This window comes from Rosa rugosa, chromosome 2 (genome assembly GCF_958449725.1).
Source record: "Rosa rugosa chromosome 2, drRosRugo1.1, whole genome shotgun sequence".
Classification (NCBI taxonomy): domain Eukaryota; kingdom Viridiplantae; phylum Streptophyta; class Magnoliopsida; order Rosales; family Rosaceae; genus Rosa; species Rosa rugosa.
This window is the reverse complement of record NC_084821.1, coordinates 65,917,266-65,941,380: the sequence shown is the minus strand read 5'-3', so window position 1 is coordinate 65,941,380 and position 24,115 is coordinate 65,917,266. Positions and strand designations below refer to the sequence as shown.

Here is a 24,115-nt window from a genome sequence, read left to right as displayed (position 1 = left end):
TAAGAAGAAGGTTGCATTGTGCTCATAAGCTTCGGAGGCAATGGTTATGAAACATCTACATACATAAAGAGTTTCATACGAAATACAATTATAACGCTTACTCCATAAAATAGAAAACGGTTAATTTGTAATTGCACTCTATTAAAAAAAAAAAAAAAAAAAAAAAAAAATATAAAGTTTAGCTTTCATTGTTGGTCCGATTATTTAGTAAAAGCTTTGAAAGAGTCTTCATGAACAATGGATGGGGATCAATCACTCCGATTGGGACGACGAAGCTACCTGGTAGCCAAGGCAGCTACAATCCCACCGGCCTGCTACTATAACGTACAGCGCCAGCAGTAACGCCTATTCCAATGAAGCCATCTTTCACAATTCGATCCTCAACTGTCTTCTTAAGACTCAGAGCCTGTCTCCATTCTGGTTCAATCCCTAAGCAGTGTTACCTGGATCGTGGATGATTGCGGTACGGGTACGCGGTACGCTAGGATATATTAGCTAAAATTTTAATTAAAAATAAATTATATATGATAAATATAATTATGAAAAAAAAATGGATAATCATACTGTAAATAAAAATCTCAACAAGAATTATAATATAAAAATAAATTGTCATTACTGCTTAAAAATTAATTAAGTTTTTCAATCTAAGAAAGAAAAAATAATATTATTTTTTTTCGATGGCTGGAACCCAGAGGGAGGCTTGGCCATCACGCCTATCTAAGTGCTTAGTTCGAAGGGCCGCTTGAGTCTCTTGCTCTTGCAAATCTGGATATATGAGTTTGATGTGTTCTTAGCCGAATTGGTTGTGCATTGGGACTAAGTGGAATAGGTCTGCTCGAAGTATTCCTGGTACGCGACGAATCTTCCTCATCTACATAGTTTCCATCTAACATTCTCCATCGCAAGTCCTCCAATCTCAAAGGCGACTCATCTATATCTGTTGATTCTGGATTAATGTCTCATTTCTTATAAATTCCATTATTGTAGTCTTCAGAGAAACGTGAAAGGAGACAAATATTGGAATGAATATAAACCAATTTATCAGCTCTTTCGGCATTCAACCTATTTCTCTTAACACTGTGAATGTATGAATACGTACTCCAATTCCTTTCGGCAGATGAACTTAATATTGGTTGAGCTAGTACCTGTTTATATGTAATATCATGTGAACAAAGCATACATATATCAAGTTAGAATACTTAACAAAAGAAAAAAAAAAAAAAAAAAAAACGGCACGTTTTTATATATGTTAATAAGAACCTACAGTAATAATTAAGAATACACACGGCAAAGTTAAAAAAAAATAAAAAATAATACCAATAATAATTAAGTATGCAGCACACGGCAAAGCCCAAAAAAAAAAATATAGCAATAATAATTAAGCATGCAGCATACTGCAAAGCCCCCCAAAAAATAAAAATTATATCAATAATAGTTAATTATGCGGCATGTTTTAATGACAATTATAAATGAACAGTGTCCAAAGATTAATAATAACAAAGAATTACCTTTTGCGCCACTTCTGCTAATTGTGGAACTTGTGAACCATATGTTGACCACCAACTAATAGCATCCATAGTTACAACATCTGTTTGGGCAGCTTGTGTAGCAAAAATACCCTTTCGTTGATGAAAAAAGGCATATTGATTACGTAATAACTCTGCTTCTTGTGGGTCTTCTGCTATCTTATCAAATGCTTCCGTGAGAGATGTAATCACTTCTATATCTTGATTAGGGCTTTTTCAAGTTAATCCTCCCGGTGCTGGTTTGTTGAGATACTCTCTATCATAAAATCTTGGCGTTAGAGCAAATCCAACACAATGGATAGGGTAATTCATTTTTTTCCACCTTTGGAGCACAATATCTTCGACTTGTGGAAAACATTCAGAGTACAGCCCGGTCCTCATAACTTCTTTTATTTCTCCAAGCATGTTGTCCATCATTTCATAAACTTCACCCATTTTTTGACCATCGCCATCACAATATTTAATTAGAAAATATATTGGCTTTGTGATATTCACTATAGCTATCACATTCTCCCAAACATTGTCTGACAACATAGCTAATGCTATGTCCTCCCCAAGTTTTCTTTTCCCGGCATCTAAAGTCTTCAACCAATCTTTCCATTTTTGAAGAACAACCGTACTTGCTAGTGCTTCTTTGCAATCAATAAGTCGCTTCAACAAGATATAATGTGATGCAAATCTAGTTTTCGCTACTTTTTTCAATAACTCCAATTTTGATTGACTTTTGAACATGACCAAAGCATGTGAGTGGTTCAAAAAGAACTTAACATACAATACTGTTAATGCTCAAAGTTCGGCAGTAGCCGAACCTTCGTTTAACGCGGGTCCGGTGGGCGGACCGCTACTCTGAGAACTTGGTAGTCTTCGCTAGCTGTCAAACGAAAGACAGGGCGTCAGAGGGAGACCGCGTTGGGCGATCTTCTCTTCTCCGATGCCTAAGTCAGTCAATGTATATAGACAGCATAACAATAAATGAGTAGTAAATGTGTAATTAATGAGGAGAGATGAGAGAACCTTTTATATATAGGTAAGGAGAGAGCTGATCTTCTCCTTGTTTTCGATGTGGGATTGATGTGCTTCAATTCCCAGCGTCTGGAGCTTCTGATGCTATCTTGGCGCGGCGCGTGGCGGCGCATCAGCGGTGATCTGGGGGCAATCCGGGGCTCAATCGGTAGTCCGCCTGGCTGTGTTTCCGTAGGTCACTCCTTTGGCGGGAGTCTGTACCGCTGGCGGTACTATGAGTGTGGCTCATTATAGCTAATTATGCTTGCAAATGCACATGTAGGTACAAATACTTTTTCCAATATTGTAAATTTCCTCAAACCATTCAAGCTCTTTTGCCAAATCTTTAAAAATCAGATTCAAGGTATGAACAACACAAGGAGACCAAAAGATATGTTTATATATATTTTCAATCTCTCTCCCAGCAGCTTCACAGTTTGATGCATTGTCAGTGACTATTTGGAGAACATTTGACGATCCCACCTCTTTAATTGCAGTAAGCATAAACTCAGCAATCACTTCACCAGTTTTTTGTATCCCAGAAAAATCTTGAGCATAAAGAAATATCGCTCCTCTACTGTTTGCAGCAATAATGTTGATAAGTGGTTCATGCTTCACGTTAGACCATCCATCTGATACAATCGAAACACCGTGAGTAAACCATGTATCTTTAACATGGGTTAATTCTTTTTCCAGACTTCGTCTACACTCATCAAGCAAAGTAGTTCTTGCAATTTCTTTTTCATAAGATGGAGCCTTATAACCCTTGGGTCCATTATTTATAGCTGAAATCATCTCATGAAACTGGGGATTTCTCAATACATTAAACGGAATTCCATTAGCGCATAATCCTCTCATCACCTTCATATCAACAGAATTTTTATCTATAATCTTGAACATATCATCAAGAGCAGTCGCGGTGGATTTTTTTGGTTGCTGCCTCAATAGTGTTGAGTCGATGACAAAAAAATTCACCGCGACTGCTCTTGATGATATGTTCAAGATTATAGATAAAAATTCTGTTGATATGAAGGTGATGAGAGGATTATGCGCTAATGGAATTCCGTTTAATGTATTGAGAAATCCCCAGTTTCATGAGATGATTTCAGCTATAAATAATGGATCCCTAAGCACCGGTCCAGAAGACGCCGGCTAGTTAAATATGCACCACTTCTGTAGTATCCGACGGTCAGAAGGTAAAGAATCTCTCGTTGATCCAAAGGGGAGTTAGTATTTTTGGCCATTGAATTATTAGCTGCTTGTAGCAGCACGTCAATTCCACGCTAGCTGCACATCTTCACGTTGCCTTAAGTGAACAACTGCCCAAGATAACCTCATTATGCTTTTGCTCTTGTGCTCCTCTGTGGATTCACGTTTGTTCATTGCCTCTGCAACTTCTCTCTCATATATGGATGATGTCTCGATCGCACCATGGGATGTGATCTTCTCCGGAGCTGAACAAGTAACCGACGGACTCGAAAACGTTGTTCATCATCTCTTCCATTTATCGATTCTCATAGGGACGAACGACTTTTGGGACGACGGTTTTAGTAACTGTAGTACATCTTTGACGTCCTATATTTATATATTTAGTAATACCTATACCAAAATATAGGAGGACCTGATTTCCTAATCCTTGCAGGAAAAGAAAATGCTTCTCCCACTCGATTTTGGGCGCGTTATATTCGTTCTTGTTTAATTAATCCCAACTTTTTGCCCTCAGTTTCAAATCCTTGAGGGAGAAGGTTTTCTTCTCCTACTCGATTTAGGGCTACCTAAAGCTATATAAACATATTTGTAATATTTCTTGCCCTCAATTACTACCAATTACTTACCCCATTCTCTTCATTCACTGATCTTGAACAATTTGTTGAGGCTACCATGTCAACCATCAGAGAAATATTCTTTACTTATTCCGATGCACGGCAAACCAACGAAAACACTGAATCCTACCTCGCCCACTTACTCTTCTTCAATCCACAGGACATAGTTCCCATCAGATTCAAGATTGTGGAGAAATTCAAAAGCGGCTGTGTCTCAGATTCTGAAGATGACGATCCTGTTTCTTACCCAACAGACATTTTCTTCGAAGAGATAGGATCCATAGTTGCAAGAGAAGAAGTCACTCTAGATTATTCTCTCTCGAGTCTCAAGCAAAAATCTGAGAGGAGTTCGCATAAGGAACACTTCGGCTACATTCTTTCCAGATCTTTGGGTGTCTCGGAAGAGTTGCATCCGCCTATCATTGAGAAACTCTTTGAGGTAGTTGATGATGAAGACGCTGTGCCCTTGCTTCCTATTGAAGTGGTTATCACTAACGTGACTTTGGCTTTGACTTCAAGGTGGTTAGAGAATTAGCACTATTTCCAAATAAAAAGTGACGGTCCTTAATTTTCATTTCCATGAACATATTAAGATTGTTAATTGTTGGTTAGTCAACAGTGTACCTACAGAAGGAATGAGTGTATTGGGACTTGGTAGTGTATAAAACTTTAGGGTGTTTCTATTTAGGGTTTTTGTCCATTTACCCAATTTCTAGGGATTTTTTTCCCACTAACCCCATTGAGTTTTTTTAATTCCCTCTTACCCAATACACTCTAAGGGAGTCTTCCCTAATACCCCATTAAGATTTTTTTTTTGTTTTTAATTTTTTTTAATACCATTTTACCCCTCACCCCTTATTTACTTAGAGAGAGAGAGAAAATAGAAGAGAGAGAAACCATAGGAGACTTCGCCGGAGCCCGTCACCGGTCGCCTGAATCCGGTCGCCGGATTCCGGCCAACTTTCGCCGGATTCCGGTCACCGGTCGCCGGATTCCGGCTAACTTTCGCCGGATTCCGGTCACCGGTCGCCGGATTCCGGCTAACTTTCGCCGGATTCCGATCACCGGCCGCCAGATTCCGGTCACCGGAATTTGTTGAAAATCTCACCAGAAAGGTTTTTTGGCCCCCAATAGACATCTATTGCCCCCCAATAGACCTCTATTGCCTCCTATTGCCCCCCAATAGACGTCTATTGCCCCGATAGTCTATTGCCCCCTAATAGACGTCTATTGCCCCCCAATAGACGACTATCAGCCATGTATTGCCCCCCAGTAGACGTCTATTGCCCCCCAATAGACGTTTAGATTACCGAAATGGTAATTAATCTTCCTAAAACTACACAAATAAAACTTTGATTAAAGAAAAAAAACGAGGAGATTACATCAATTCAAAATGTCTATTGCCCTGCAATAGACGGCTATTGCCCCCCAATAGCCATCTATTGCCACCCGATAATTTTTTTTTTCTCTTTTTTTCTTTCATTCTCATTAGTCAACCTGAAGTAATTATCATTAAATCACAAATAAAGGTAGAAAATGCTAAACCATCATGACCATAGATGCTAAATTTCTGCTTGAGGTTGTTTTCAATGCTCTTCATATTCACCAGTGACTGAGCACAAAAGATGATTGCTAGCCATGAGCACAGCTTGTACTACAGATCCTTCAATCAATCGAAGACTCGGTAATCAAAACGAAACGAATTAGCGACTGTAAACCATGCACATGTAGAAAAATAAACGAGGCCTGAGCCGGCTGCTCCGCCTCTGCCACCTTCAAGCTTCGGTCTCTGTCCTCCTCCTCCATCCTCTTCACCTTCAACTCGGAGCCTGCAGAGCTTGTCGACCATAAACTCCTGGCCGCCGTCGCCGCGCGATTCTGCTTCGTTTTGCTACGAAACGACGATGCAGTGTTTGAGGTCGTCGTGGATCTGCACCTTCACCGATGTATCACCTCCGGATGACGATGAGCTCCTCAACTCGGAGCCTGCAGAGCTTGTCGACCATAAACTCCTGGCCGCCGTCGCCGTGCGATTCTGCTTCGTTTTGCTACGAAACGACGATGCGGTGTTTGAGGTCGTCGTGGATCTGCACCTTCACCGATGTATCACAGCCGTCGAGTCATCCGGAGGTGAAGGCGGTGCGCTGACCGAAAGTGTGTGTGTGTGAGAGAGAGAGAGAAAGAGAGAGAGAGAGAGAGAGAGAGAGAGGAGGCAGAAGAAATCGCCGGTGAGGGAGGAGAGAGAGAGAGAGAGAGGAGGCAGAAGAAATCGTCGGTGAGGGAGGGGAGAGAGAGAGAGAGAGATAGGAGAGAGGGGCATTTGTAATTCATTAATTAGATAGAGGGTAAAATTGTCAATTTACCTTTAATTGTGTTAGTGGGAATAAAATTTTGTTGCTGGGGTAAGTGAGATAGTTTTAGAGTATTTTGGTGCATTGGGTCAAGGACCCTTCTATTTAAACCCAGCAAATTTCTTAGTATACCCAGCAAATAAAAAATTCTCCCATATTTTCCAACTTTGCCCTCGTTATAATACACCCAGCAAAGTTTTTCTCGTCCTCTTCTAGTTTAATTTGATGCTAGTGCATACCCAAACAATCATCATTAGGTTTGCTATTAATTGTTTGCCGACGACGACTTGAAACAAAAGAAACACCGAGATTGAGGCGTTCCTATTGCCCTTGAAGTCTTGAACTGAAACCACCGAGGGTCTTGAACTGATCTTTCCCAGAAATCCATCAACACTCCATTTGGTGAAATTCTCTAACTGAAGTAAAAACAGCCATGTTTCATGTTGGCATGATTTCAACAGTTGAGTAAATTCCAATTAGCTTGTTGAGGATTTTCATTGTTTAGGTTATTTTCTCTAGATGAAAGAATTCCATGTCAAGAGGAAAATACCATTTGAGATCCAATTGATCAAAAGCGAGTAATAGTGCCCACTGCCCAGTAGCAATCAATTGCAACTATATAAGAAGGAACTCTCCATAAACATCTAGATGCAACGAAGCAAACTAAGTTTCATCAAGAATCAAGTGGGCGTATGATTGCACTGCACTAAACTTTCATTGATGAAAATATATATGTCCATCCAGTTTTGGCCAATTGGAAGTCTGGAACTATTAATCTATATTTATGGGCCAATGATCGGAGCCTCGGAGGGAGAACACAAACTGTGGTTCTTCGAAAGAATTGAAGCTATGTGGAAGTGGAATCATGATGATGGAAGTTGGTGCTGGGTTCTATTAGGGGTAAAGTTGGAAATAAATGGTAAACTTTTGTGTGCTGGGTATACTAAGAAATTTGCTGGGTTTATTTAGCAAGACCCAAACTTTAATGGAGTTCGACTTTTATTCAGTTATCTCTTCAAAGATCCAAAACGCGTGTAAATTATTTGATTATAATCTAAAACTTTTTATTATTATTTTTTTTTTTTTTGAGAATAAATAATTCCATTAATAACCAAACAGATTACATAACATTAGATCCATAGTTACGGGACCGTCAACATAAGTGACTTCCATGAGCCAAAAAGGCTCAACCCCTAACCAAATTTTACGCTCATACCCTCGAGCTACAATGAGGAACCACCTAACATATACCGATACAACCCAGTCACCAACATAACGATGAACTGTTTCCACCCGTTCGGACACCGCGATCCAAAACTGCCAGACCACGTGTAAGGGTGATTCACCATCACGTTGATAACCAAAAAGCACCGACAAAAGTCCAGACCACGACACACCCATGAACCCAAAACAAACTAACCCTCGCTCAATTGAGGAGGGACTTATTATACCTAAACAAAAACCAAAACGGAAAAAACCTAACCAAAAACCACCAACTATAAGTAAATAACAAGCCCAGGCCCAGAGAGCTAAGGCAGCCAAGCCCCACCTCGTTAGCCCAGTCCAGGAAGGCACCTGAACCAACACGCCACCATACTCGCCGCTCCGCCCCCGATGTCGGACCTCAACCATCTGGGAGCCATCTCCGCCGTCGAACCACCGGCCAAGACTACCCACCCACTCCACCACCCCAGCCCCACACATCCTCACTCCGGATATCAGAACCAAACCGGACCGACCTCCGATCCCAACCGGTCCCAGCCAGCCTGTCCTTCCGCCTCCCATCTCCGATCTCCCACCTATCCATGGTAGCGTCGCCGTCAGTCCCACTGCAGCGCCATAGAGCCAAACAACATCGATCCCACCTAGCAGCCACCAACCCGATCCACGTTCAGCCGCCTCCTGCACATGAGCACGACGAGAAAAGCAGCTTCCCAACCCTAGCCACTGAGCCACAAGCATGCCAACGAACCAGACCACCCGTCCGGCCGCACGCACCGTGCACCGGCGAGGCCAGAGGCCAGCGCCAGCGCCGAGGCACAGCCGGACAGGCAAGAAGGACCACGCGGCTCCCAAGATTTTTCTCTCTCTAGGGTTTTTTCTCTCACCCGGTGTTTGAACAATACTAGGTTTTTTCAAAAAAACTTTTTATTATTTTGTCAAGTAATTTGTAAGAATAACATTAGTAATACATGCTTCACATTGTTTTTCCGATTGATCTTTCTCACTAAACTATAAGTTATGAAAATGTTGAGGTATGAGATGAATGGTATAAGATAATATGCCACAAAGCACGTACGTCTGATCAAAGAACTAAGAACAGTGAAAAACACTTTAAAGAATCAAAATCTTATTAGCAATGTTTGGCAAAAATATAATTATAAATGATTTATGGATTTTAGAAGATGAAGTCTTCTAATATGAAGAAAGCACTCGAAATTTTAATAAACGAAACTAGTTCGATCTACTTGAAGAAAAACACTTCCAACAAAAACAAACCCAAACCTACAGCCCATCATGTCAGCTAATTAATTTGATTTATTTATTTTTTAATTGCAGGTGTGATGTCAAACTCATAAATCAGTTTTTATAGATCACCACCTTTAATTATCTATACTATTATTAAGAGAAGAGAGCTTGCTCTCCAAAACTGAATTTTTTTACCAATTTAACCTTTATATATTAAAAAACTATGAAATGTAATTAATCAATAAGGATAATATGGTAAATTTAAAATAGAAAAAAATTATTAAAAAAAAAAACAGAAAATGTGGTAGTTGTACGGGAAGTTTTTCCACTACCTTTAACTTCTCTCCACACACATAGTGGGTGGGCCCTGCTAGTATCAATTAAAGGGAGAATTCTTGGGTACCTTGGTGTTTGTCATACCCTCATTTTGTTAAATATTTTGGACTATTGGATTAGTAATATATCCAATGGTTCAAAATATTTAATAAATTGGTAACTTGTTTAGCCCTTAGCCTTTCTAATTATGCTACTCATTTCCAATAAGCAAAAATGTTAACACAAACTACTAATTGAATTGAAAACAATAAAGATAGTGAAAACAATAAAGCCAATTAATGTTTGATTATCAATTGACAATTATGATTTTTCCTTTTTCAAAAAAAAAATTAAAAGAACCTTCTATCCTAAGTTCACCGAATTACTATTAGTTAAATAGTCTATATTACTAATTAATTTTTTATTCAAAAAAAAATTAATTTTATTATTAGTGAATTAATGTTTGATTAATGCTTGTTATTAATGGACAATTACACAATTGAAAATTATGTTTTTTCCTTATTAAAAACAAAACCTTCTAACTTACGTTCGTAAAATTAGTATTAGTTAAGTAGTATTTATTACCAATTAATTATAGGGCTAATTACTGTTTAGTACCCTGTGCTTTTGGTCCAACATCAATTCAGTCCCCCGACTTCCAATTTCATCAAAAACACCCCCACACTATTATTTCTCCATCCAACAGGTCCATCCGTGATAAATCAGTCAATTTCAGCCGTTTAGGTGCTGACGTGGCGATCCAACTCAGCCCAGGTGGGGCCCACACGGAAGTGAAATTCCCAAACTGACCCTGGCCAACCAAATATGAAAAAACCAAAATAAATTCCAATCTCTGAGGTTGGGGAGACTCGAACCCACACCAACACCTTTCATTTGCAAAGGCCCAACCACCCGACCACTTGCATGGTATTGCAATATTACAAACGAAAATAATATATGTATAATAGTTTAAAAAAATCTCCTTCTCCACCCACCTCTCTCCTCCTCCGGCGACGCTCGCGCTTGGTCCGCTTCAAGACGACGAGAAAGAAGCTGTTGGTCTCGCGACAGATCACGCTGAAGTTGATCTTGCTCGTGATGGGGATTCGCCGGTGGGATTCCGGCGAGGAGATGAACACCGAGAACTGGTTCGGTAAGATTCCGATCTTCTGGCTCAGAACCGCTTGAACTCCATCGCTGGGTAAATCACGACGTCTCCGATTTCCGACTCGCTCTCGCCGTCGCAGAACACGACCGGAAAAGAGATGCCTCCGATGGCCTCCATCATCTCTGGCACGATCGCTGGCGTGATGACGTCAGATCCTGAAAGCGTCAAAGTGGAAAGGTGTAGAGGGTAGAAGAAACAGAGAGCGATTTGATGGTTTTTGGTGCGAAAGGGTCGAACTGGGTTGCAGAAGAGGAGAGGAGGAGAGAGGTGGGTGGAGAAGCAGAGTTTTTTAAACTATTATACATATATTATTTTCGTTTGTAATATTGCAATACCATGCAAGTGGTCTGGTGGTTGGGCCTTTGCAAATGAAAGGTGTTGGTGTGGGTTCGAGTCTCCCCAACCTCAAAGATTGGAATTTATTTTGGTTTTTTCATATTTGGTTGGCCAGGGTCAGTTTGGGAATTTCACTTCCGTGTGGGCCCCACCTGGGCTGAGTTGGATCGCCACGTCAACACCTAAACGGCTTAAATTGACTGATTTATCACGGATGGACCTATTGGATGGAGAAATAATAGTGTGGGGGTGTTTTTGATGAAATTGGAAGTCGGGGGACTGAATTGATGTTGGACCAAAAGCACAGGGTACTAAACAGTAATTAGCCCTTAATTATATCATTAGTAGTTTCCTTAACCAAATATAATTCTTTTTACATGCATTTTATGACAACCACAACAATTAGTGTAAAAATAAATAATATTTGTTTTAAATGTAGTCAAATGAGAACCTACTTTAGGACTTATTTACTCAAATGAGAATATACTTTACTCTAATGAGAATCTATTACAATTATCACTTTTAGGACTTAATTACTCAAATGAGAACCTACTTTACTCTAACGAATACCTTATTTACTTTAATGAGGATTTTTTTTCTAATTACCACATGTGTCGTCACAGTGGTTACATGAGTCCTCAAAGTGGTAAATATTATATAAAATAGAATATGTATGAGAAATGTTAATGTCCATAGCTTTACCCGTCCTCATTTGTGTAATAAAGGTCTCCCTTGCGTAATGAAAGTAATATATTGTGTAATGTCCATCGTCGAATTAGTAATTACTTTTAATCGATGTAATTTACCACAAATTCCAACAATTGATGAAAAAACGAAAAAATTTGTTCTAATTATAGTAATTACTCCACCTAAACTAATGTACTAATTTATGGACAATTTAACAAGTATGACAACAAATTTGTTGTCAGAGTGGTAAATCTTTATGTTTTTATTATTAATGAAATGATTACGACATTGACTACACATTTTACCATAATCACAACAATTGATGTAAAAGCGGTAACTTTTGTCCTATTTATAGTAATTACTCAACCTAAACTAATGTACTAATTTATGGACAATTTAACAAGTGCAACAACAAATTTGTTGTCAAAGTGGTAAATCATTATATTTTTATCATTAATGGAATAATTACTCAATGACTACATATTTTTCCATAACTCGCAACTATTGGTGTAAAAGCGGTAACTTTTGTTCTGATTGCAATAATTCTTCAAAAACTATACCATTCACAAGATTACCAACCATTTTACAATTCCGACAACATTTGTGTTGTGAACATGGTAAAATTAAAATTAGACCAAAAGATACGTAACAACTTAGTATTGTAAGGAGCTTCTCCACTTGATAATCAAGGTTCTAAATTTGATAAAAGTTGTCCAAATAAGATATTTACATCTTTGACTACTCAATTACAATAACCACAACAACTGTTGTCATAAGTCGTAATTGTAGTTCAACTATGTGTAATTTTTATTTTAACAATACTTGTTACATGATTTTTAACAATGTTACATATCAAGAAAGAGTGTGTTGTTAATATGATAAATTTTATTTTTAAAAATGACACATGTCTATATTTAATTGGGTAACCTGTTGACCAGTTCAGTAGGTTTCCACTATATTAATTTACTAAAAGTAAAAAAATAAAGGTATGGCATACATCAAGGTACCCAAGACGACCCCCAATTAAAGCTTTCCAAAGTTTCAAGTTTTAACAACTATGTTTAGGTAAACTGACGACTGCAGTGAGATTTTGATATTGCTAACGTCTGGCTTGCTGTCTTTGATCTAAAAAAATGTTCCAAGTTGTTGAGATGTTGTGCTCTAACTATTATAATTTTGATCAATCTTTTCTCTCTTTGTTTATATTAAGACTTATGCATGACTCTAGATCTCAAAGACCGCAACGGGTTCAATACAAAAGGAAACAAGTAATTTCCTAATCCTTGCAGGAGAAGTAATCAAGGGCTTATCCTGCTGGCTAAGATTAATAATTAACAGACGTTATTTTCTTCTATCTATTCTCTGTATCTTCTAAAGTTCATACTTAACTGAGTGAATCTGTGTAATTAGTACTTGTGCTTCTAGCTTATATGATTGACCTAAAATTGATGCGGATCTCCCTCACCAACCAGATGATCTTTATCACCAACAATGAATTACATAGGCACTGAGGTATGAATTGAATGCTACTTGCTAGCTAGACCCACGGACAAATGATTCATGTGGCACCGATATATCCCATCAAAGAGACTAATATCAAGTAAAAACGTTTAACATAAAAGTTGAAAAAAAAAAATTCTGGTTATTATTACAAGCACTAGCAAAATCTTTCGTCGTGAAGCACTTAACATACGGTAACTTTGCGCTTACAAAACAAAAACACTTTCAACAATAACTCTCATCCCATACAGCCCTTAATCTCGTTCATTAGATTTTTGGTAATTGTAGCTGGGATGTCAACTCATAAATCAATTTATTTAGCATCATCATGACCCTCAGATTAATCAATGAGAACTTTTGGAAAGTTCCAACAACTCTCTTTAGCAAAAAAATTAGTGCTACCATGATATTGGAACACATGCATAAAGAATCAAATATGATGGTAGCCACGACCTTCCTATGATTGCATACAGCCATACACGTCCTTATCATAATTCTCTTAGTTATTAACCCAAGCCACCAATCCCAAGCTTTTATTTATATATCATTATCTCATTCTCTTTTTTCAGTTTGTATTATTGTTCTTGATTCTGTTTTTGCAAATGTCTGCCTGCTCTGAGTCTCAGCAGGTATCTTCTTCTTCTTCCCAACATTCAAGTCCAATGATAAGAGAAGTGCAGCTGGTTCCGAAATCGACTTCGGATCGTCTTCTCGAGAAGTTCTTTGATGCTACACAGTATGACTTTGATTATAATGAGCAGAGTGGATTGTGGTCTCCCCCTGTGCAGCGTAGTGTGTTCTTGAGTTCACAAGGTAAAATATTCACAGAAAATGAAATGCATGCCAAGCTTACAACTTTAATGGCTGCTCAAGCTCGTTCTACAACAGAGAACAAAATTCGTTGCCGAGTAAGTTCATTTCTAACTACCCATTTCATCTAGCAACAATGTGTGTTTTGTAATTAGATTCCTTTGAATATGAAAATTTTGATTTGCTGTAGGCATTCTGGTGCTCTTGAAGCATATCTTGGAAGCCAGCTTAACCTTATATTGAAGAGGATTGCAGGTCAAGACACAAGTAGGTAGCAAACAAGAATTAAGAAGATAACATGGGATCCTCAGAAATTTAGAAACCCAATTGTAGTTTCTTTCCTCTTTTGTCATGTAAATTGCTCGTTGTTCAAAGTTCTAAAAAGGAAAATGATAATCGAGGGTGCAAATATTTTGTCATCGACCCAATTGTTTTCTATTTGCGGCTTGTTCAAACAAAGTTTCTAATTAGCTAGTGATTCAGAACTACACAAATTTACTGCAGATTAGTGAAGGAATGATGGATGTGGTTTACCAAGAAGAAGATGTACGTCTGGTAGATGCGTATTAGCTACTATGTCAGCTTCATGATGACATACAGTAGCCCCAAATTTGACTACGACTTGTAGGGAGGTTGGTGTTTGCTCAATTCAAATTTGCAAGGGGAGAGTGGGAACTTGAGGGCAGGTTTCCCCAAAAATGTATTTAGTGATGTCAATGTCATGATGCAAATTTTGACAGACTCGGGAGACACAATTAGCCAATAGAAAATCACAGCTCATTCACAGACTTGTGGGTCCTTCACAGTAATATAGCAAATTAAAGGGAATATTTGTAGCATGCACTCTAGAAATCTGGAACATGATGTCCATATCAGACTTATTTCGGAATCCGTTTGATTCGTCAATAGTGTTCCCGGATATTGATCGATTCTTTACCATGTGGGAACAGTGCTGTTTGTGCTTCACAGACTTGTAAGATTACCTTTTTTTTTTTTTTTGGTCGAAGGGATGAATCAATTAAGAAGGCACAAGGCCGCAACAACAGCTTGTAAGATTACCTTGTGCAGAAATTTCCAGTGGAGATGCCCTGTTTTGGTCTGACAGAGAAGTTAAAAGGTTGAGTCTACATCAAATCAATGCTTACATTGCACAGAGAATCAAACTATGCGGCTCTTCCCATTCACACTTTAGCATATTAAAATTTTAAAATTTACAAGCTACAATGTAAGAGAAAATACAGTAATTGATGCTAAAACTATCAGCTGACAGCTGGAAACCCCAGGAGGCCTCAACCTACCACTTCAGTGCAGGGTATCCCTGAGATTTTAGGCTAAAGGCCATCTCCAGTAAGGAGGGGCTATATTGGGTCCAGGGCTATAATTTAGCCCCCCGAAATATTATTGTTTATTCATAAACAAGTGAATCATCTCCAGTAAGGGAGGGCTAAATTTTAGCCCTTTCAAGTATTTTATGATTTTGGGTGTGTGTGTTTGGTGGGGTGGTAAGGCTTTGGTCTCATATATAAGAGGTCAGGAGTTCGAGCCCCATCAAGGGTGGGAATGGGGTGGGGTTTTTTTTAAAAAAAAAAAAAAAAAAAAAAGTATTTTATGATTTTACATTATGTTTTCTAATTTGTATGATTTTATTTATTTTAATAATATTATAATTTAGACTAAAATTAATTGTTGAGGAAAAAATTAATTTTTAAGATGTATATTTGGATGAGGTATTTATGTTGTATTATTGATAACATTTTTGAATAGATGTTTTAAGTGCCACGTGCCATTTCGGAAGCAAATATGTAGATTCCCGATTGAATGATACAAAATATTACATAAATAAATATTACATTAACTTCATTAACATGATACAAAATAAATAAATTAAAAAATACATGCACTTAAAAGAAACTAATTTATATAACTAAAATTCATCTTTATAAAATATAATATATATATATATATATATATATATATATATATATATATATATATATATATATATATCTATACTATTATTAAGAGAAGAGGCTTTGTTAGTCAAAACTAAAAAATTTGACAAAAATGACCCTGAAATATTAAAAAACTTTGAGAATTAATTAAATCACAAGGGCAATTAGGACAATTACAAATTATATTTTTATTAAAAAAATATATAAAAAAATCTCATAACTCACTTTTGTCTCCCACTAACTTCTCTCTACAATAACTGTTTTAATCCATTATCTTTTTTTCTTTCTGAAAAAATAAAAATAAAAATACTTCCACATGCAGAGCATGTGTGGAGGAAGACTAGTATAATATTAAGTCATGCTTAATTACATACCGTTGGATTGCAAATGTTATTAATTATTGACCATTGGATCAAACCATGCATTGCCCCGCACCCCTTAATTGGGCTGATTTCCGTGGGTCCCACCAAGGGCTAAAGGGCCACCCATGGGCTAAATGTAGCTCTCTCCACCCCCCTCTCCACCTCTAGCCTTTGGACCTTCCCTTGTTGGAGTTCATTTTTTAGCAAAAAGGGCCAAAGGTTACCTATAGCCCTCCTTATTGGAGATGGCCTAAGGTCATTCTATATATTTTCATGTACTATTGAAAATTGTACATGTTCTTCTCATAGTGCTTTCGCATAATGAATGAATCTAGTGTTGTAAGATAATTCAATGTGATTTCACCTGCAGCACTCACAAAAGATTTGTATGCGCTATATATAATGTTTCATAACTAACAGAAAATGTTCACCCATTTGAAAGTGGCACGGGAAATTATTATATTTCACTTAAAACCTTTAAAGTCGAAAACAGAGAAGGGTAGGTATAGCAGTTAAAGAAAGTTAAGAAACTCAAAGCGCATTTGACTGATCAATATATATACGGATCAGTCAAAATCAAAGGCAAGATCAAGAACTAACTTGCATTTACAAGGAAATGACATATCTGTATTTTGAATCATATAGGTTCAAGAAAGTATCTAAACTCAATTTAAGGTTTCATTTGACACTACAAATGAGAACTAGCGCAGTTCTCTCATTTTGGTCGATCATTAAGGTTGTTTTGTTTGGTCTCAATTCTAGATAGGCATGAACTGAGCTAATTTCTTAATAGACCTTATTACTTAAATCCAAGTCTTATGTTCTTTCTTTCTTCTGAAAAATCTAATGGTCAATGTACTTAAGTTCTTGCTGCGTACCATAACTATATCAGACTCTTCTCGAGTGGTGAGTTCTTAATGTGTTCAAAGTTTAGAGACTCGGTGAGTGTTAATGATATATTTCTGCATATTTTTTTTTCATCTGCAATCACAGTACTGAGTTCATATTTGATGACTGAGAGGCTTTATCCCCTGAATTTAAGAAACTATTAGTTTTGATGTTTTGCCTCACATAATACTATCAAGATGTCAAAAAAAAATCAAAAGAGATGCATATACTGAATATATCATGTTTCTTAACAGAATATGTTCACCCTTTCAAAAGAATGAACCTATTATTTCATGTGAAAACCTTTTAAGTCGAGTCATTGTTTCTTACAGAACCCTATAATCTTCTTCAGTTATATGTTCCTCTAGAAACCTCTTCCTTTTCCTCCTGTAGGGGTATATATACACCTGCAATCAGAGACAAGGGTAGGGAGAGGAGTTAAAACAAACTCAAGAAGTAAATTGCTGGTATTACAAGGAAATGATATATCTGTACTTTGATTGATAAGTATCTAAATCCTAAAACTAATTTAAGGCTTTATTTGACAGTACACATGAGAAAAATATCTGTCAGATTTTCTTCTCATTGCTGAGAGAACTACTATCTTATAGAATAAACATGTTTAGTCATATTTAGCTCCGTAATACTTACAGGTTAATGTTGAACATAGCTCTATGCATATTGCATAAGCATTATACTGGTACAGGATTTTGTTCTAAGACTTCTTTTCCTGTAATTCCATCCTTCAAAGTTTTAAAGTAAACATCGTAGTCCTTCTCAGGGGGTGGATTTTCAGGGTCTACTGTAAATGGCTCGCTAAATGGTATAACACTTTTAACCTGCAAAAGGAGTAGTTATACACACATGACATTGTCCAGACTCTAGAAGTTTGTGACTAAAAAGAAAGAAACTGGTAATTGATCGAACTCCAAAAGCAAATTAACAGACAAAGTACGGGATACAAGTCAAGAGTGTAACCTCAAATGTCTTGCCAGTAGCATATGGGCTTTCTAATGCAGCAACACAAATTTGAGCAACCTCTTCTCTTGATATCTTACCCTGCATATAATATAACACATATTATCATAACATTAAGGAAAGCAGAGTATTAACAATTATATTCTGGCTAAGAGAGCATTCCAGAGTCTTTTAAAACACTATTCCATGGATGAATAAACTGAAAAATGTCGTTCATCAATTCAGTGAACCATTGAATTGTTATTCCCTTGATATCTTACGTGCATATATATATATATATAACACATATATGCCATTTCATTACCAACAGAGCATTAACAATTATTTTCTGTCCACGAACCAAAGAAATTCCAGAGTCTTTTGAAGCACAGTTCTATTGGATATTTTCAACATGAAAAATCAAATTGATATGAATGTTCACCAAGTATACAAGCAATCAGGAACACAAGTCCTCCATTTACCGTTATATTGTCTCCTTGGTCAAAAATGAGATCTGCTCCAGCAGGCTCCTCAGTTAATGCACAAGGCCTCACAATTGTATATGGAATTCCACTTTCCCGAATTAAATCCTCCCCCTGTTACTGACAGATGTAAGAAAAAGGAGAGAAACAAAATCTGAAACTTTTCTTTTTATTTAATTGCAAGAGTCAGTTTGTGACATGTAAACAGCAATAGAGTACTAAGATGCAGTAAACAAATAGTTCGCATTGGTTTAGGATAAACCTTCAATTTGAAAGTCAGGATAAAATCCAATTCCTTGTTCAACCGCACAGCAGGAGGTTGTTTACTTAGATCAAGTCCAGGTCTTTCAGGCCGGGTAACTCCTGCAGAGCCTACGTGTACAAACCTACATGTGAACAAAGGAAATGATGTAAAGAAAGAAGCAGAACCAAGCTGATTATGTTCAGCCATAAGAAAGTAGTTCAACACAAAGAAAAAGAGTGTCAAACCTGGGAGTTATAGGATCTTTCAGATATGCCCTTATGCTTGAAACTGGGAGCTTAAATTCCCCTTCCACAAAAGTAGGATTGAGTTTTCCATCATATTCAAACTTGCTGAACATAAGCTGCAAAAAAAAAAATTTGCATTTCTCATTGATAAACATGGAATAAGATCTTAAAGTGAGAATGAATGAGAAAAAGTGGCAGTAGAAAATTGCCTGCAGTGACACAATATTGCTCGGGTCAAATGGTGGTGCATCTGGTACAGTTTTTGCACGAAAAATCGGCCTCAAAGAAGAAAATGGAAGCCGTACCTGAAAAAAATGATAAAGAGTTTGAGATTTTATTACATTTGCAATATTTGATTTTTGACAATCTTGTAATCTGAAACAATTTCTAACTTTAATGCAGGTTGAAGTGTTCAAACATGATTCAATTCATGAAAAAATGTCCTAAAACAGATTTTGACAAACAAATCTGGACTCATATATCAACCCACTTTTCATAATGCAATTTCATTAGAACATAAATATCAGGTTTTGAAAGCCAATCAACTTGGAATTGTTTGCGAAGAGAACATTTTGTTACTATGATTATAAGAGAAGTCTTAAAAACCCAAAAGTTGAGAGGACCATTGTGATACTCACTGTCTGCCACTGGTCTTTTACAGTGTCAAAGCCTGCTGTGTAACCAACAGTATCCCAATCACCACTTGTCCGAACAATTAGTTTATAACAACGACCATCACCTTTAAGGCGCAGCTCTAAACCATCATATGCAGAGAGATCCTCAGGTGTTGATAGATTCTAAAAACAAGCCACAAGTAAATTAAGGAAAGCAAGCAATTTAGAATATCTTGTATCTTGACTGCCAAACTTAATATTACACTTGACAAGGACTTAGTAACTTCGGATGTCAAAAAACATTCATGACTGGGTAAAAAGTTCTAACAATCAAGAGAAAGCATCCCTGTTTACCTTTGTTCTGATGCTTGTAAACCCACCGTTATTTGCAGTGGAAACAACTCCTAAAGGAGACGTACAAAATATATTAAATGTTTGAGTTGATGCAACCCAATATGAAAAAAATAACTACTAACTACAGTTTTATAGAATCACCAGTAAGAAAACACTAGACAACCAAAAGTCTAGAGTTTACAAGGAACAGACCTTTAAAAAGTCCAGTTGGTCCACCATTTTCACTGCCATTTGGGTCGATCAGAAATGTACTTTCACTCACTCCACCCATCACAACATCATCTAAAGCTCCCCAAGTCAATTCCCTATAATTATTACCTGAAGATTAGAAGAAAGAAAATTATTAATTTTTGTTATTGGGTCAGAGAAAAGAATCATAATTATTTTTTTTTTGTATGTTTTTCCAAAGACGTTACAAGCATAAAAGATAAAACCAAAAATTTCAGTTCATTTTGATATATCAAATACTCGACTGTAGAATCCCATAGAAAAGTCAGTGACTTGTGCTGGCCAGACCAATATTCACATTCTTTCCTGGCTCAGCCAAGGTGTCTATGAATGACTGTTTAGATAATTCATCTTATGGAACTGGTTAAGCTTGATCTTACAATTTAAATTGTCAATTAGTGATTCAATTCAAAAAAGTATTCTATTTGATTCCAAGTTATTTGTACAAAAACTACTGGAAATGACACAGCATAGGATGATGATATAGAAGAGAGTACCTTCATATCCAAATAGTAGCTTTCCATTTTGAAGTCCAACACTTTGTTTTAGAGCATTAATCAAATTTTTCATCCCAATGTACTCCACCTTTTCAGGCGAATCTCCCTTGATCTGGTTCAATCAATAAACCAATGCTTCATAGTTACTAAAAGAAACTTACAAAATTAATGGGAATAGAACACTTCAAGTTCTAGTTTAAACTTTATACAAAAAAAAAAAAAAAAAATTCTGACTCCAGAGACAGAATGTAAGCAATCAATTCTTCCCACCTCTGGTTCAAAGAACTTGATACCCTGCAGCACATTAATTTAAAAGTCAAATACCTGCTTAAGATCAAAAAAAAGAAAGAAAAAAAAAAGCATGGAACATATGCTAGGATCTACGGTGTGAGGAATATATGCTAGGCAAGCTTATAATTTAACTATAGCCAACATTAGAATATGTAGAAGTTAAAATGGAGTTTTCTCATCTCAACAATGTCTAGAACATACTTGGCTGTATTTTTGCCTGTCAGGAGTGTCCCCTTCCTTTGGACCAACAATGACAGAAACAGCATTAATCACTCTCCTGACTCCTTTGAAGTACTCGGGGATCAAAGTACTCTCCTTAGTAATGTCTCCAACAATCTGAGAGTTTTGCAGGAAAAAAAAGTAGTCAACGTTAAATGTAACAGATGAAGCCACAACATAAACCAAATATGAATCACACAACTAAATTCCACCAAGGAAACTGAAGAACATAGGTTGCTAGCTCACCAAGTCAATGTCCGGGCCTAACATCTGTCTTGCTTTCTCTTCATTTCTAACCTGAGAGAATAAAATTTAAGCAGTAAAGGTCATTTAAGTGTGAATGAAATGAGATGGTCGCGAGTCGAGATATCATGCAATAAGTATGCTAAAACAAGGTAAGAGCATAATACCAATACTCGAACTGGCATTCCTTTCTTCCTTAAGATGTTGACTACCCTTCGACCTACACCACCAGTTGCTCCAGCCACTAGGACAGTGCCAGAAGTTTCCATTCTCTTTACTGGTTCACTAGGTGACGGGTTGGATAGTTTGCTGACTAGAGACTCAATGATCTTCACAAATACCAAATTTTTGTTAGTTGAGAGACATGTTTATCTTTCAATTTCTAAAATAAAGTCAAAAACTTTAGTAGTATCCAACCTTAGCAGGAGAGGGGGGTTCATTGAAGAAGAATAACGTTTTCAAGAATCTACCCAAGTCCCAACCCTGACTTCCAGATTGTGCTAATATGGATCTTTTCGACGTTCTCGGAGGGAGACGATCAGAGTTTAGTTGGTTGAGGAAGGTCTGCGGTCTGCCATTAAGTTGAAGAAATGGTTTAGGAAGTGAAGGTTTGTTAATCAGTTTCCTACCAACAGGTGATGAAAAATCCTGCAACCAAACCATCATTGGGTTATAACAAGTAAAATCACCAACTAATACTATTCTCCTGCACTAGTTTCTTTTTTCCCAGTATAAACAATTCTAGGCACAATTCAATGAAGACCCATATCAGTTCATCCTCAGTCTTTTCACATAAACATGCTCATTCACAACATCAAATTCCACTTGGGTTGCTTAATAAAGTATTGGCAGGGTTATTACATAGCAAATAAAGAAACCCACTTTCCCAATTAGATAGACAACCAGCAATGAACCAAATTGGATTAGAGTACCCAGAAACAAAAATGGCTAAGCTTTGTTGCTACACATGCTTATTAATCATTGATTCTACTAAAGACTACAACTTTATTGAACGTTTGCATATAGAAGATGAGGATTAACACTGGCAGTATGTAGTTACCTGAAGATTGAGAGCTGAGGAAGATGAGAGCTTAATGACACCAAGTTCCATTTTCCAGGAGAGTTAGAAAATACCTTCCAGTCTCTTCTGGGTATTTATCCTGTTGCTGACATTTGGGTTGGAGTAAATACCGACCACATACTAACAGTCAGTTTGACAGTCATGAACTTGGAAACGACTCCTAGTAGAAGCCTAACGCAATATGGTTCGCTCATTGAGCCATTGCTATTCAGTTAAGTAGGTTGGTACGGATATTTTAATCTCCACTAGAACCATAAACCATGAGGCCCATGACACATAAGATTTGAATGAACAGCCCTTGCGATGTACTAAGGCATAAAAATCAAACTCAGCCCAGACAACAAAAACTCATTCACCCAGTGGCCGAGCCCAATGGGTATTGCAGTCATACTCTGCCTGTGTAATTCACAGTGGAAATGATAACACGACGTGAAGTAGCGGCACTAGATAAAGCAAACCATTACTTGACATGAACACGAACGTGACACACAACTATAAAGCACGAATAATAATCAGGTTGGATTGGTCTGAAGCCTAAGCGAATCCGATATTGATGTTGACGTGATGAAAAAGTCTTAACTAGTATTATAGACAACAAATGACTACTTCAAATTCAGGAGGTGACTAAACTAGTTAATTGCCAACTTCAAACCATATGTCTCGAGACCTAGACCCACTAGATTAGTCACAAACCCTGAAATCCATCCACCTGCAATCTGGATTAGTTTCTGTGTGAAAAGAGAGGCAACATTTTCCTAGCTTTCGGTGTTTTTTTTCCAAGAGGAAACAAACTCACGTGTGCATCTGCCTCCCTAAATTGTCATATATGTATTTAGTGCCGCTGGCCACCATTAATTTCCAGGCCCTCTTGGATCAAATGTCAGAAATACTACAGTTCTGGAAAAGACCATTCTTGTTGAAATCGAGCGATGCAAAAGTACGTACTCTAGGTAGCTCATTGTATACTGTATAGTACATTTTGGAAATCTAATTGGTCTTTTAGCAAATGGAATATTATTAAATGACTGATCATGCTGAATTCTCTTATCCTATGAGTCACGCTAAACAGAAAAGATTAATTATATGAGCATTGTTTGCCTCGTGCAGAAACTTTATTGAATTTACATTGGTCAAAGAATTAAGATATATCAGATAAAAGTTGTCTAAATTAGACACCTGAGCAGCTGACACTGGTGAATGGTTTTAGGGTTCTCTGTTGACATTCTGCCCTACAGTTTCTTCTTTGTTGGGGACGTTCATGCCGACACTATAGGAAATTCAACTCGTTGCTTTGATTTTCTTTTGCTTTTGAGCTTATTTTTCTGCATAATGTTGGCAACTGAAGCATGTTTGGTTTGTGCTTGGTAGCAATTAAGTCAACAATATTGACATGGTTTTGTCTGTAATGAACATAGTATCATAGGTCCTCATATGGGAGGCCACGTACTGTGATTTTCTTTTTTTGAATCAT

The 24,115-nt window shown here is 37.2% G+C and overlaps 2 protein-coding genes and 1 pseudogene across 3 annotated transcripts; 1 reads left to right on the top strand and 2 right to left on the bottom strand.

The window, feature by feature from the left end:
• Positions 1-275: 275 nt before the first annotated feature.
• LOC133731309 (mitochondrial fission 1 protein A-like) lies at positions 276-4,032 on the bottom strand (annotated as a pseudogene).
• A 9,698-nt stretch (positions 4,033-13,730) lies between these two features.
• Positions 13,731-14,772, top strand: LOC133727980 (uncharacterized). Its single transcript, XM_062155408.1, has 2 exons — positions 13,731-14,085; positions 14,178-14,772. Exons 1-2 carry the CDS (start codon positions 13,780-13,782, stop codon positions 14,193-14,195), a joined length of 324 nt encoding a protein of 107 aa, XP_062011392.1. The 5' UTR covers positions 13,731-13,779; the 3' UTR covers positions 14,196-14,772.
• A 2,617-nt stretch (positions 14,773-17,389) lies between these two features.
• On the bottom strand, positions 17,390-22,829 carry LOC133729416 (protein HIGH CHLOROPHYLL FLUORESCENCE PHENOTYPE 173, chloroplastic). Of its 2 annotated transcripts, XM_062156933.1 has the most exons (17): positions 22,624-22,828; positions 21,981-22,211; positions 21,731-21,892; positions 21,567-21,617; positions 21,303-21,437; positions 21,081-21,104; positions 20,811-20,922; positions 20,278-20,403; positions 20,086-20,135; positions 19,756-19,914; positions 19,327-19,422; positions 19,118-19,233; positions 18,891-19,014; positions 18,629-18,742; positions 18,168-18,248; positions 17,841-18,028; positions 17,390-17,596 (listed from the first exon to the last, which is right to left on the bottom strand). In XM_062156933.1, the coding sequence occupies exons 1-16, from the start codon at positions 22,672-22,674 to the stop codon at positions 17,882-17,884; spliced, it is 1,779 nt and encodes a 592-aa protein (XP_062012917.1). In that variant the 5' UTR covers positions 22,675-22,828; the 3' UTR covers positions 17,390-17,596; positions 17,841-17,881. The 2 variants fall into 2 exon arrangements, with proteins under 2 accessions (XP_062012917.1, XP_062012918.1); XM_062156934.1 differs by lacking the exons at positions 17,390-17,596; positions 17,841-18,028 and having other exon boundaries at positions 18,167-18,427; positions 18,628-18,742; positions 22,624-22,829.
• Positions 22,830-24,115: the final 1,286 nt, after the last annotated feature.